At 37.8% G+C, this 13,612-nt stretch overlaps 1 protein-coding gene and 1 long non-coding RNA gene across 2 annotated transcripts in view; one reads left to right on the top strand and one right to left on the bottom strand.

Moving 5' to 3' along the window:
• The first annotated feature begins 8,687 nt into the window (after nucleotides 1–8,687).
• LOC120554205 (coagulation factor XIII A chain-like) overlaps nucleotides 8,688–13,612 on the top strand; it is a 22,927-nt gene continuing 18,002 nt past the window's right edge. Inside the window, exons 1-5 of the mRNA XM_039792941.1 lie at nucleotides 8,688–8,769; nucleotides 9,569–9,648; nucleotides 10,238–10,334; nucleotides 11,262–11,438; nucleotides 12,136–12,384. Of these exons, the coding sequence (XP_039648875.1) occupies nucleotides 8,688–8,769; nucleotides 9,569–9,648; nucleotides 10,238–10,334; nucleotides 11,262–11,438; nucleotides 12,136–12,384 (685 nt within the window). The remainder of the gene's footprint in view (nucleotides 8,770–9,568; nucleotides 9,649–10,237; nucleotides 10,335–11,261; nucleotides 11,439–12,135; nucleotides 12,385–13,612) is intronic.
• The window catches only part of LOC120554285, a 21,314-nt gene continuing 20,034 nt past the window's right edge, over nucleotides 12,333–13,612 (bottom strand). The window contains exon 3 of the long non-coding RNA XR_005638358.1: nucleotides 12,333–12,439. This is a non-coding gene — a long non-coding RNA (uncharacterized LOC120554285). The remainder of the gene's footprint in view (nucleotides 12,440–13,612) is intronic.

Genomic DNA, 13,612 nt, shown 5'->3' with positions numbered 1-13,612 from the left:
TTTATTGGGCAGCCCCCTCACTCTGACATCTCTCCATTAGTGTATGTATAGGTCCTGTTGCAGATCCTGTGCATGTGTGTCTATTTCGGACCTGTGTGTAATATGTAATATATAGAGAGTGTAAACATGTTATTTCCCCCTGGCGATCAATAAAGTATCTCTTCATCTTGGAAGGCTCTGATGGCCAACACCTGTTGTTGGGCCTCCGTCATCCTTTACCCTGACTGAACCACATCTGTATGGCCTCCATGGCATCAAGCTCGTCCAAGCTAGGTCCCTCCTCTTTCAGATGGGTCCATGCCTTTCCAGAGTGCAAAAAATTAAGCTGAAGCAAAAAAACTGTCATGATGAATCTGTGTGAAAACCGACTGTTACACATTCCTTGTTGTCATCTTTAAATGAGAAGCTGTTAATGCCGGTGTTTAATTGGTAATTTAATTGGACTTTTGACTCTAAAAAAAAGCAGGGGAGAAAGGGAGAAGGAAATGTGTTGTTCTGAGTTTCAGCCACTAGATGGAGACAGAACTCCACTAATGGACAAAAAGGATGTAAGTGTAAGTGAAAATCAGACAACAAATTGGGAAAGACTTCTGAGTGACGATTATATAAATGATGTATATAGAGATAGTTTTTGGTCTTTTTTCACATCCTTTACATCTCTTTATCATCTGTACACCCTCTGGTGTCGCCGCTACTTTAGAAAAATAATAAAAAGGGAATCAACCAACTGGGAATCTGTTTAACCCTTGTGTGGTCCTTCGGGACCCAGTGACCCGAAGGACAACACAAGGATTATGTACTTCCCTTTACTTTGTTGAGAATTGCTCTCTAAACCCTGTTTCTTGTAAAGTAAGTAAGTAAAGTTTATTTCTAGAACACATTTAAACACAGTTTAAGCTGACCAAAATGCTGTACAAACAAGAACTAAGGTGCTGTATTAACCCTTGTTTAGAGAGCAATTCTCAACAAAGTAAACGGAAGTACATAATCCTTGTGTTGTCCTTCGGGTCACTGGGACCCGAAGGACAACACAAGGGTTAATGCTGCGAGGCTTTTTCCGGCTGGAGGACTTTTGCTACTGGACCGTATTTTTACATTTTGTCTTGAACGTGTTTTCTCGTGGTGACAGAAATCTTCAGGAGTATTTTTGAGAAAAGAACAATAGCTGTATAGGTTGACTGAAGTTTGCCTGTTTTTGATGCTGAATGTTTCAACAATATTTCTTTTATTTCTTGGATATAATTCTATTTTATATTTTGGGGTTATGTACCAAATCACCAAGACAAATTCCTTGTATTGTATGTGCATGCCTATTTACGGTTTTCTGAATGTCAGAGGAAGTGTGTGTGTGTGTGCCTGTGTGTGTGCGCGCGCATGTGTGTTGCAGTAGATCCAGTCCATTAGCTGCAGCCCATTCATTATAAATAAGCAGAACCACTTAGGATGATTGTCAGATATATATATATATATATATATATATATATATATATATATATATATATCACTATTGCACAAATTGCAGGAAATGACAGGACTACTTTTAACTGAAATTGTGTTTTATATTTTGATTGATGGTGTGTTTGAATATTTCTGCATACTGGGCCAAAAAAAAGCCATTGTACAGTATAGTATGTTCAAAAAAATAATAGTATATGTCCAAAAAAGTGATAAAAAAGCCATAGTATACAGTAGTATGCCCAAAAAAGTCATAAAAAGTCATAAAAAGTCATAGTATAGTAAGTATAGAGTAGTATGAAAAAAGTCCTGGTATAGTATGTCAACAAAAGTCAAAAAGTCATAGTATAGGGTGCCTGGTTAGCTCACATGGTAGAGCGTGCACCCATATACAGAAGCTCAGTCCTCGACGCAGCGGCCGCGGGTTCAGTTCCGACCTGTGGCCCTTTTTCTGCATGTCATTACCCCGTCTCTCTCCCCTTTCAAGTCTAAGCTGTCATATCAAAAATAAAGGCCTGAAAATGCCATAAAAAAATCTTTTAAACATTCATAAAAAGTCATAGTATAGTACGTCGAAAAAAGCCATGAAAAGTCAGAGTATAGTATGTTAAAAAAAGTCATAAAATGTAATTGTATAGCATGTCGAAAAAAGTCATAGTATAGAATGTTGTCACTGAAACACCATTTGGTCTTCAACCAGCGTTGGGTTTGATCCCAGAGCTTCCAATCTTCAGGTAGAATACCAGCTAATTATCAAGCTTAGCGAGTTATTTGTGTGAAATCCAGAGGTTTGACATTTTATTTATTGTTCTACATTACTCAGGATAGAAAATGATAGTCATAGTATAGTATGTCGAAATAGTTATTTAAAAGTCATAGTATGGTATATCAAAAAAAAGTCATAGTATAGTATGTCAATTTTTTTTATAAAAAGTCAAAGTAAAGTATGTCAAAAAAGTCATAAAAATCATGTTGAAAAAAGTCATCTGATAGTTCGTTGAAAAAAACTACAAAAACATTAATAGTATAGTGTATTTAACAAAGTTATAAAAAAGTCATAGTGTAGTATGTCGAAAAACATCTTAAAAAATAATAGTATAGCATGTCGAAAAAATTCATTAAAAGACATAGTATAGTACGTCGAAAAAAGTAATAAAAAGTCTTAGTATACAGTGCCTTGCGAAAGTATTCGGCCCCCTTGAACTTTTCGACCTTTTGCCACATTTCAGGCCTCAAACATAAAGATATAAAACTGTAATGTTTTGTGAAGAATCAACAACAAGTGGGACACAATCATGAAGTGGAACGAAATTCATTGGATATTTCAAACCTTTTAAACAAATAAAAAACTGAAATATTGGGCGTGCAAAATTATTCAGCCCCCTTAAGTTAATACTTTGTAGCGCCACCTTTTGCTGCGATTACAGCTGTAAGTCGCTTGGGGTATGTCTCTATCAGTTTTGCACATCGAGAGACTGACATTTTTGCCCATTCCTCCTTGCAAAACAGCTCGAGCTCAGTGAGGTTGGATGGAGAGCGTTTGTGAACAGCAGTTTTCAGTTCTTTCCACAGATTCTCGATTGGATTCAGGTCTGGACTTTGACTTGGCCATTCTAACACCTGGATATGTTTATTTGTGAACCATTCCATTGTAGATTTTGCTTTATGTTTTGGATCATTGTCTTGTTGGAAGACAAATCTCCGTCCCAGTCTCAGGTCTTTTGCAGACTCCATCAGGTTTTCTTCCAGAATGGTCCTGTATTTGGCTCCATCCATCTTCCCATCAATTTTAACCATCTTCCCTGTCCCTGCTGAAGAAAAGCAGGCCCAAACCATGATGCTGCCACCACCATGTTTGACAGTGGGGATGGTGCGTTCAGGGTGATGAGCTGTGTTGCTTTTACGCCAAACATAACGTTTTGCATTGTTGCCAAAAGTTCGATTTTGGTTTCATCTGACCACAGCACCTTCTTCCACATGTTTGGTGTGTCTCCCAGGTGGCTTTTGGCAAACTTTATACGACACTTTTTATGGATATCTTTAAGAAATGGCTTTCTTCTTGCCACTCTTCCATAAAGGCCAGATTTGTGCAGTATACGACTGATTGTTGTCCTATGGACAGAGTCTCCCACCTACGCTGTAGATCTCTGCTTCCTTCCCCTCTGATCAGTATTCTCAGTGTATGAGCTGAAAGTTTAGAGGGACGGCCGGGTCTTCGTAGATTTGTAGTGGTCTGATACTCCTTCCATTTCAATATTATCGCTTGCACAGTGCTCCTTGGGATGTTTAAAGCTTGGAAAATCTTTTTGTATCCAAATCCGGCTTTAAACTTCCACAACAGTATCTCGGACCTGCCTGGTGTGTTCCTTTTTCTTCATGATGCTCTCTGCGCTTTACACGGACCTCTGAGACTATCACAGAGCAGGTGCATTTATACGGAGACTTGATTACACACAGCTGGATTCTATTTATCATCATTAGTCATTTAGGTCAACATTGGATCATTCAGAGATCCTCACTGAACTTCTGGAGAGAGTTTGCTGCACTGAAAGTAAAGGGGCTGAATAATTTTGCACCCCAATTTTTCAGTTTTTATTTGTTAAAAAAGTTTGAAATAGCCAATGAATTTCGTTCCACTTCATAATTGGGACCCACTTGTTGTTGATTCTTCACAAAAAATTACAGTTTTATATCTTTATGTTTGAGGCCTGAAATGTGGCAAAAGGTCGAAACGTTCAAGGGGGCCGAATACTTTCGCAAGGCACTGTAGATGGCAAAAAAAGTAATAGTATAGTATTCTGAAAAAAGTCCTATTTTAGTATATCGAAAAGGTCATAAAAAAGTCATAGTATAGTATGTTGTAAAAGGTTATGGTATAGTATGTAGAAAAAATTCATAAAAAATAATATAGTATGGCTAAAAAAAGTAACAAAAAGTCATATTACAGTATGTCGAAAAAATTCATAGTATAGCATGTTAAAAAATGTCATAAAAAGTTAAGTCGAAAAAAGTTTTTATAGTATTAGTAAATAGTATTGTATGTCGAAAAAGGTTATAGTATAGTTTGTCGAAAAAAGTCATAGTATAGTATGTTGAAAAAAGTAATAGTATAGTATTTTGAAATAAGTCATAGTATAGTATGTCGAAAAAAGTAATAAAAAAGTAATAGTATAGTATTTTGAAATAAGTCATAGTATAGTATGTCGAAAAAAGTTATAAAAAAGTCAGTATAGTATGTCGACAAAAGTCATAAAAAAAGTCATAGTATAGTATTCTGAAAAAAGTCATATTATAGCAAGTCGTAAAAAAGCTAAAAAAGACAAATTATAGTATGTCGTAAAAAGTCAAAAGTCATAGTATAGTATGTCGAAAAAGTCATAAAAAGTCATATTATAGTGTCTAAAAAAGTCATAGTATGGTGAAAAAAGTCATAGTATAAAAACTCGAAAAATTTCATTGTATGTCGAAAAAAGTCATAGTATAGTATGTCAAAAAAAGTCATAAAAAAGTAATAGCAAATCAGAATCTGAGATTTCTCAACGACAACCAGGTAAAAGAGACAAATTTAGCCGTCTAGCTCCATAGACTCCCATTCATTTTGCACCGGACCACGATCACCCCCAGTGGAATTCTGGTGGAACTGCAACCAAATTCGGTACAATGGGGCTAAATAGGGAGTGAAAAGGATTTCCGTATACTGGCTTTGATGCAGCTAACGCTACGGGGCGCATGTGTCGTTTACCTCCGCTGGGTGTCACACTGTTTAAGTTCCGACAGTGGAAGTGCGGGAGCTCTTCTCTCCTTCAGCAGCGCCCCTGAACACAGCGCGGTCAGACAGCGACACTCAGTGGCAGGTCGGTGGAACTACAGCTGCCGTTTTATGTTTAATAAGAGGGAGAGTTTACGTTCAATTTGCGTCAAAGCCTGGCGCACCTCATGGAGGCCTGCTCTGAAGCTAAATATTTCACAAAAAAGCGTAAATGTATTTCTCTGTAGCAGGCCTTTACAAATCTTACTGTTGCTGGTTTGAAACCCATATGAGTAAGAAACCTAATCTTGTCTGGTATTCTCTGTCAGCTTCTCTTCGTGTCATACTTTCTTAATCCCTTTTGTTGCTGAGGTCAGAGATGCCAGTCAGCAAACAGGAAGTGGAACATTGTTCCCCTGACCAATCAGCAGCAGCGGGTCAGGATGACCTGACAGCCTGGCGGTCGAGGTCAGAGGAAGTTCCTGCAGAGGAAACAGCTTTCCAACATCTCGGTTCATCTTTTTAACTAAACCTCTAACCCTGGCAGCATGAAGGATCTTTAACATTCACATCTGTGTTACACATGATGATATATAAATGTGGATGTTCAGAATAAAAAAAAAACAGATTAAATGTCGTGAAGTAGAAAAAAAGTTGCGCAATTATTGAAAATGCAAAATTGTGCAGCTTGTATTTTCCTTCATAAAAGTGCTTGTTTTGCCACTGACAGGCTCAGATTAATATTCCAAGTGTCTGACATTATGGAAAGGATTTCTAAGGAGGTTGGCCTTTCTGTTAAAGAGTAAAATCTTTCCAAAAACATACGCAAAATTTGTTTGCTAAAGCCACCAGACCTCATGTAAATAAACAATAATTTTAGCATCGTAAAGTACACTTCATACAAAGTCGACAAACAAAATAAAACTATGAAAAGCCGTTTTGGGTCGTCTTTCCACTTTTTCAACCATCACAACTCTAGTTCTGGTTGAAAAAAAACACATAGTTTACTGATGTACTGTACATGTGAAAATATGTTGGCTCTTATGCGCTTCCTATTGCCTTACGTTCTGCAGTCTCTGTTGAAGCTTTTAAAAAGCAGCTGAAGACGCACTTGTTTAAATTTGCTTTTGATTCATTCATGTAAAATGTTGCCTTTTAATGACTGTTTTTATTCTTTTAATCTTTATTGTTGTATAATTCACTATGTTTTGTACAAATTTTTATCTTGTGAAGCACTTTGTGATTCTGTCTGTGAAAGGTGCTATATCAAATAAACTTATTATTATTATTATTATTACACAAGCTAAAAGTATTGCTTTTTTTAAATGGAGTCTGGTGGGTTTAGCGCTAGAGACTTAAGAGCTTTTTCTGGTTAAACAGAAAGGTCTCAAAGAGTTTTCAAAGGCTTATGTCTGAAGGGATCCTTTCCATAACGTTGTCAGACACTTAGAATATTAATCTGAGGTTTGTCAGTGGCAAAAAACAGCACTTTAAGTGGAAGAAATTGATGATGCACATTTGTGCCATAGGGTTACATTACATTACAGGTCTGTGTCTGCCGGTTATAGCATTTACTAGGGGTGGGAATCACCAGAGGCCTTTTAAACATATTCCAATATTCCGCGATATATTGCAATTTATTACCTTTTTTCCAACTTCTTACCAATTTCAAATGATGTCCCCAAAGGAAAATTCTGTCAACATCTGTTTTATCTAAAAAGATACATTTCTTTGTTTGTTCATCTCACGCAAAATGGGATTATCAAGCACACAGACTGACCAACACATATATCATAAAATATCGATACCTGGCGTCTGTGTATTGATACAGTATTGCCACGAAAAATATTGCGATACTATGCTGTATCGATTTTTTCCCCCACCCCTAGCATTTTACGCTTAATACTGGACCAGTTTCAAAGATTGTTGTTCCTTTAAGTCACTTAGACACAAAAACATAGGAAAGGTTGAAAAAAGGTTGAAAAAAGCAGTAATTACCCTTTAATGTCACTGCTGATCAGTAACAGGTCAGAGTGTCTGTTTGGGTCGAGGTCACTCACACACACACACACACACACACACACTCAAACACACACACACAAACACACACACAGGTTTGTGGCACTATCTTTGTGGGGACCCGTCATTGACATAATACATTCCCTAGCCCCTTACCCATCCCAACTAAATGCCTAACCTTAACCCTTACCCTCACCCTAACCATAACCTAATTCTATCCCTAATCCTAAAACCAAGTTTTAACCCTCAAACAGCCCTTTAAACTTGCGGGGTCCAGCATTTTGGCCCCACAAAGCTGTCGGGACCCCACAAGTATACTGGACTCCTGGCTTTTGGACCCCACGAATATAGTTACACACACACACACACACACACACACACACACACACACACACACACACACACACACACACACACACACACACACACACACACACACACACACACACACACACACACACACACACACACACACACACACACACACACACACACTTCCCTGTTCTGATGATGTGTGCGTTTTTGTCAGAGGGGGTGGAAGTATTCAGATCCTTTACTGCAGTAAATGTACTAATACCCAGGCTGTTCTCATGAACCATTCGTACATATAGCTACGAAAAGTCAAACACAAATGTAGATGTATTCTACATATTGATTACTGTATGCAGCACATTGACTGCTGCTGTAGAAGAACGTGTAGGGTGGAAGTCGGGTGGATGGCTGGGACATAAGGAACCCAGGAAATACGTCTTCCTGTCCTGGCAGGGTTTTACTTAAATAAATAAGTGAAGTCTGGACAGCTAAATGCTCCAGAAAAATACTTTATTGTGCAAATTAGGCACACTGACTATTTGACCTTCCTCAGTTGGAGGAACTACATGGATGTGCACAACAAACCACAATCTTTTCCCCCCCCAATCTTAACTAGTCGTTCTGGTGCCTAAACTTGACTGTCGTCGCCGCATGATGGTAACGTTTTGTCAGCTAAACTTAACCCTACGTTTAACTGTAAAGACCGCTACACTTAACTGTCACTGGACCGTAGGCTATCATTTGAATTGTGGTGCATGAATTTTCGTACGATATCATATGAGTCCGCTTACGAGAATGTGTCGCTCCAAAAAAAGCATCAAAAAAGCATCATCAAAAGCATAAAAAATAACGCGGAAAAAAGCGTTGGAAAAGCATAGAAAAAGGTGTCATAAGCCAAAAAAATGAAAAAAATCTTATAAAGAGTCAAAAAAGCATTGAGGAAAGGTCAAAATACTAAAGTAACAACAAAGTTTATTAGTGAATAGTAAAATATTCTTGTTATCAAAAAGTATTTAGTGATGTACCTAATGTAAAAAGTAACTAAACGTATTGAAGTATATGTATAGGTGTGTGTGTGTGTGTGTGTGTGTGTGTGTGTGTATGTGTGTGTATGTGTGTGTAAAAAGGGGAAGTAGTGTGTGTATATAAACGGATGCTGAAGTCGATCTCATCATCATCTGATCTGACCGTCAGAGACTCGACAGACAGACCAACTTCTCTCCTTCATCTGAGCGGTGAGACACACACACACAATTTTAGCTGGGATGCAAAGATTAACATGTTAATTTTTAAAGTCTAAATATTTCGTCTTTCATACTTATCATGAAGTACTTCAAAACAAAGCAATTTTATGCTTATTCCGTTTCATTTTACTGATTTCTCATGTATGTATATATGTATATATATATATATATATATATATATATATATATATATATATATATATATATGAATTTACATGTCCATGGTAAAAGGTGTATTATCAGCTAGATGTACTTAAATTATCAAAAGTAAAGTACTCATAATGCAGAACGGCTTCTTGAATATTTTTTATCTCACGTTTTTTTTTTTTTTATGTAGAAGATATAAACATATCTTCTGTTTTTACATAATTGAATTCAACATGTGGAATATTTTGTCCACATTTGACCATTTGTATTTACCTTATAATCCCGAATATTCCCCGTGCACACTGACAGTGTCTCTGTGGGGCTTTATGATGACATCTTATAGAAATTATGTGTTGAGCTTATTGCTCAACACATAATTTCATACGATTCACGGTTTTAAGTTCATGAAAGACTGTATGAGCTGCAGACAAATGACCTAAAATATTCCTTTATTTATGTAAACTGTTGTTTAGTTGTTTTGGCTGATTTTTTTTGGGATGAAACTACTCATCAATAAATAGTCATTAAATGAGCTCCACCTTTACCCGCTGCAACATTAGAGTGATGAACCCATTAATAATCAATATTCAAAGTATTACATTCATGTTTCCTGCATTAAATATTTGTTTCTCTTTCTGTGCAGTGACTTCAGTGAAACCTCCAGCCATCATGTCTCTATCAAAGGAGAAGTCACACCACCACAAGGGGCGCTACAACGGGAAGGTACTGCACCACTGACAACAAACGCATTACAATTTCAAAAAGAAGCAAGGTCCAAAGGCCTCTTCTTGCAAAAAAGTTAAAAAGCAGAAATTATGAATTATTTTGTCTAATATTTAAGATAATAGGAACGCATGTTCATGTGTTATCACGGACTGGTATATGTCAATGTTTTGTCAGGATACTGTTTTGAAAGCATTTTATGATTTTTTTATGATTTTTTTTAACCCCTTTTTAAAAAAAAATAAATGAAGATTTTTTTTTTCCCAAAGCCCAGGATGATGTCCTCAAATGTCTCAAACTCAAAGATATTCAGTTTACTGTCACAGAGGAGAGAAGAAACTCGAAAATGTTCACATTTAAGAAACATGAATCAGTCAATGTTTACTTTTAATAAAAAATAACTCAAACCAATTAATCCATTATCAAAATTGTTGGTGATTAATTTCACTTAATTAACTACTCGATTAATCGATCATCTTTGCCGCTCCACATCTAAAATTAGCTCCACGTTGATGGACAACAACAATAAAATGCATTTACATGAAATCATTCTTCTTTCATTGTTATATTTTGTGTTATTAATCTTTAGGTGCCGACCTCCAACCTTGGGCCTTTTATAGGAGATTTTCGAGAGTTTGAGGCTTTTTCTGACGCTCCCACAGCCAGAGCATCTGCACCTGATGGCAGTAAGATCCGTTTAATTTAGAATTTTTTTTATCTGTCTGATTCAATTCAATACAATTTAAAATTATAGTATCAAATCATAACAAGAGTTATCTCACGGAACTTTACAGATAGAGTAGGTCTAGACCACACTCTATAATTCACGAAGTCCCAACAATTCCAGTAATTCCACCAAGAGCAAGCATTTAGTGCGACAGTCATGAGGAAAAACTCCCTTTTAGGAAAAAACCTTGGACAGACCCAGGCTCTTGGTAGGCGGTGTCTGCCAGTGTCGGTTGGTACGATGAACAGTGGCAATTATAGTCACAATAAAGATAATGGAACTATGAGTAGAAATAATAGTTGTAGCTGTAGTTCAGGGCACAGCAGAGTGTAGTATGGCATAGTAGGGCTTAGCAGGGCGTAGTAGGGCATGGCAGGACGTAGCAGGGCGTAGTAGGGCGTAGCAGGGAATAGCAGGGCACAGAAGGGTGAAATAGGGCACTGCAGAGTTTAGTAGGGTGTAGCAGGGTGTAGCAGGACATAGCAGGGCGCAGAGCAGGACCATGGCGCCAGCTGCAACCATGATTTAGGTGCCACCCTAATCCAAGGAAAACTGCGGGGCGAGAAAACATAAGGACTCCGGGGAATAAGCTCTCCAGACCTAATTTAGTAACAAGCATTTCTGGGACATTAATGCACACAGATGGAAAGAGAGAGGAGAGAGGAGTGTCAAAGGAAGGAAGTCCCCCAGCAGTCGAAAACTATAACAGCATAACTAAGAGCTGGTCCAAGGCAAACCTGAGCCAGCTCTATAAGGGCTGGTAGATGAATCTGACGACTATGAAGAGGAGAGAATATTGATGATAATAAAAAAAAAAAAACTCTTATTCTCAGTGATCAATACACATTCAAACATGACGTACTCTGCCTTTATTCCTCCCTCTCAGCGTATCTGTCGGTGCAGATGGTCGACACGTGTCAGCAGATAAACAAACCACAACACAAGACGGCCTCCTACCACACCCCCAACCTGGTGGTCCGCCGCGGTCAGGAGTTCCTGGTGAGAGTCACCTTCAACCGCCCGCTGGCGCAGAGCGACGACTTCCAGCTCGAGTTCCTGATTGGTGAGTTTGAATTCTGGGATAGGACACAGATTTACAGGTTGTTCCTGTGAATTTACATGTGCATGGTAAAAAAAAGAACATGAAAAACCTGTAACTGTGAACAACCATATACATTTCCAGTTTTTATTTTTATTTTTATTTTTTTAAATAAGGCTGTTCTCATGAACCATTCATATATATAGCTCCAAAAAGTAATGCATGGTAATTTCTATGTATTCCACGCATGTATTACTGCATGCAGCATGCAAAAAAGAAATCTTTGAAATTGGTCCAGTATTGAGCGACAACGTTGTGATTAGCTGCTGCAAACCGGGGCTGCTATATAACCCTATGGGGCAAATGTGCATCGTTAATTTCATCCAAAAAGTGCTGTTTTTGCCACTGACATGCTCAGATTATTATTATAACTGTTATTATTATTATAACTGTCCTTAACACACAAAGCTGCTGTGTGACAGAAGTTCACAGACGTGTTCGGCCTCGGCTCGATCAAAGAAAACGTTTTTACGTCCGTAACATTTAGGTTTTTATTTTTACTTTTAACTTAATTTTTTTCTTTTATTCTTAGACATTTTGGAAAAACAGTCAAAGTTATCAAGTACAGTATGCTTTTAATGCTGTTTTGAGGCTATTTTAAACGCTTTCTGGAGTTTCCACTCCTTTCCTTACTAATCTTCTTCTTCTTCTTCTTCTTCAGGTGAAAACCCTTCAGGCAGCAGGAGCTCCCTGGTGGTGGTAACCTTCAATTCCCGTCTTGGAGGCCCGTGGTCGGGTCGGATTGTGGAGAGTCAGGGTGTAACTGTGACTCTGGGCATCACGCCGACGCCCGACGCCATCGTGGGAAAGTTTCGTACGTACGTGGCCATCGTAGCGGGCACCGGCATGCAGCGAACAGGGAGGGACGCCGCCACCGACCTGTACGTGCTGTTCAACGCCTGGTGTAAAGGTAGGATCTCCTCTCCTGTCACCTGAGAGTCACTGTTCACATGTTTCTGTCCTGTCTAGAAAAAAGCAAAGATTCATCGATTTGCTGTCAACTATTAAATGAATCGCCGTTTATTTTGGGTTAGTCGTTTAATCAGTTTGAGTCATTTTTCACACAAAAAAAAGAAAACTTCTCTGATTGCAGCTTATTGAATGTGAATATTTTCGAGTTTCTTCTCTCCTCTGTGACAGTTAACTGAATATGTCTGAGGTGTGGATAAAACAAGACCTTTGAGGATGCCATCTTGGGCTTTGGGAAACACTGATTGACATTTTTCACAATTTTCTGACATTTTATAGAACAAACAACTAACCAATTAATCGAGAAAATAATCAACAGATTAATCAACGATGAAATCGTTAATTGCAGCCGTGGTGCTTTCAGATAGACAATGTTGTAATGTAACGAAGTAGAAATACTTTGTTGCTATGATGTAATCATACTGTAATTACGTAGAATTTTCATGTATCTGTATTTTAATTAGTTAATAAAATTAATTAAATGTAATGTATATTTTACTCCGATACATTTCCCTAAAAACATCTTTGTTACTCGTGTGGGAGAGCAGTTTCCTTATCTAGTTTCAACAAGGCTGTATGTCAGCTAAGGGCGGGAGGGAGGGGGGGCAGATGTGGTCTAAACCACTTCAGACTATCAGAGAATAACAACTTGTGGATTTACAAGGTCAAGGTGCACTCACACATCATCTACTTTGAAACATTAGAACTGAAAACAGAAACTGTGAAAGATAGACACTAGAGTTCTTGATTTTACAAGTTTATTGAGAGTTGTAGTGTCCTGTGGGGTTTCAGGAGATTTTCAGGGAGAGCGAGGAAAACTTTTCAGTAAGTTTATCTACTGTATTTTCACAGAGATTTATTGTTGTTTTAATTGACATTTCCTGTAAATTATGTTAGAAAATTTCTTGAAACTTCAAGAAAGAGTGAGAGCAAAAGATTTCTTTCGGAGTTAATGTTTGTGATAAACTGAAGGACGCAGTGTCCCTTTTTCTGTTGAGAAAATGATCCTACTGTTTTAGCTAAATAAAAAAAGCCTTAAAAAACAGGGCTGTTTTTCTGACAGAGATACGTGGTTCTCAGTGACGCTACAAAGACATGATGCAACACAAAACACACCTACACAAAAATCTTCTAAATTCTTCCTTCAAGCACCTTTCATGTTTCAGAGA

The sequence above is a fragment of the Perca fluviatilis genome, chromosome 24, assembly GCF_010015445.1.
Source record: "Perca fluviatilis chromosome 24, GENO_Pfluv_1.0, whole genome shotgun sequence".
Lineage (NCBI taxonomy): Eukaryota > Metazoa > Chordata > Actinopteri > Perciformes > Percidae > Perca > Perca fluviatilis.
The sequence above is the reverse complement of the archived record's forward strand: the minus strand, read 5'-3'. Positions and strand labels throughout refer to the sequence as shown.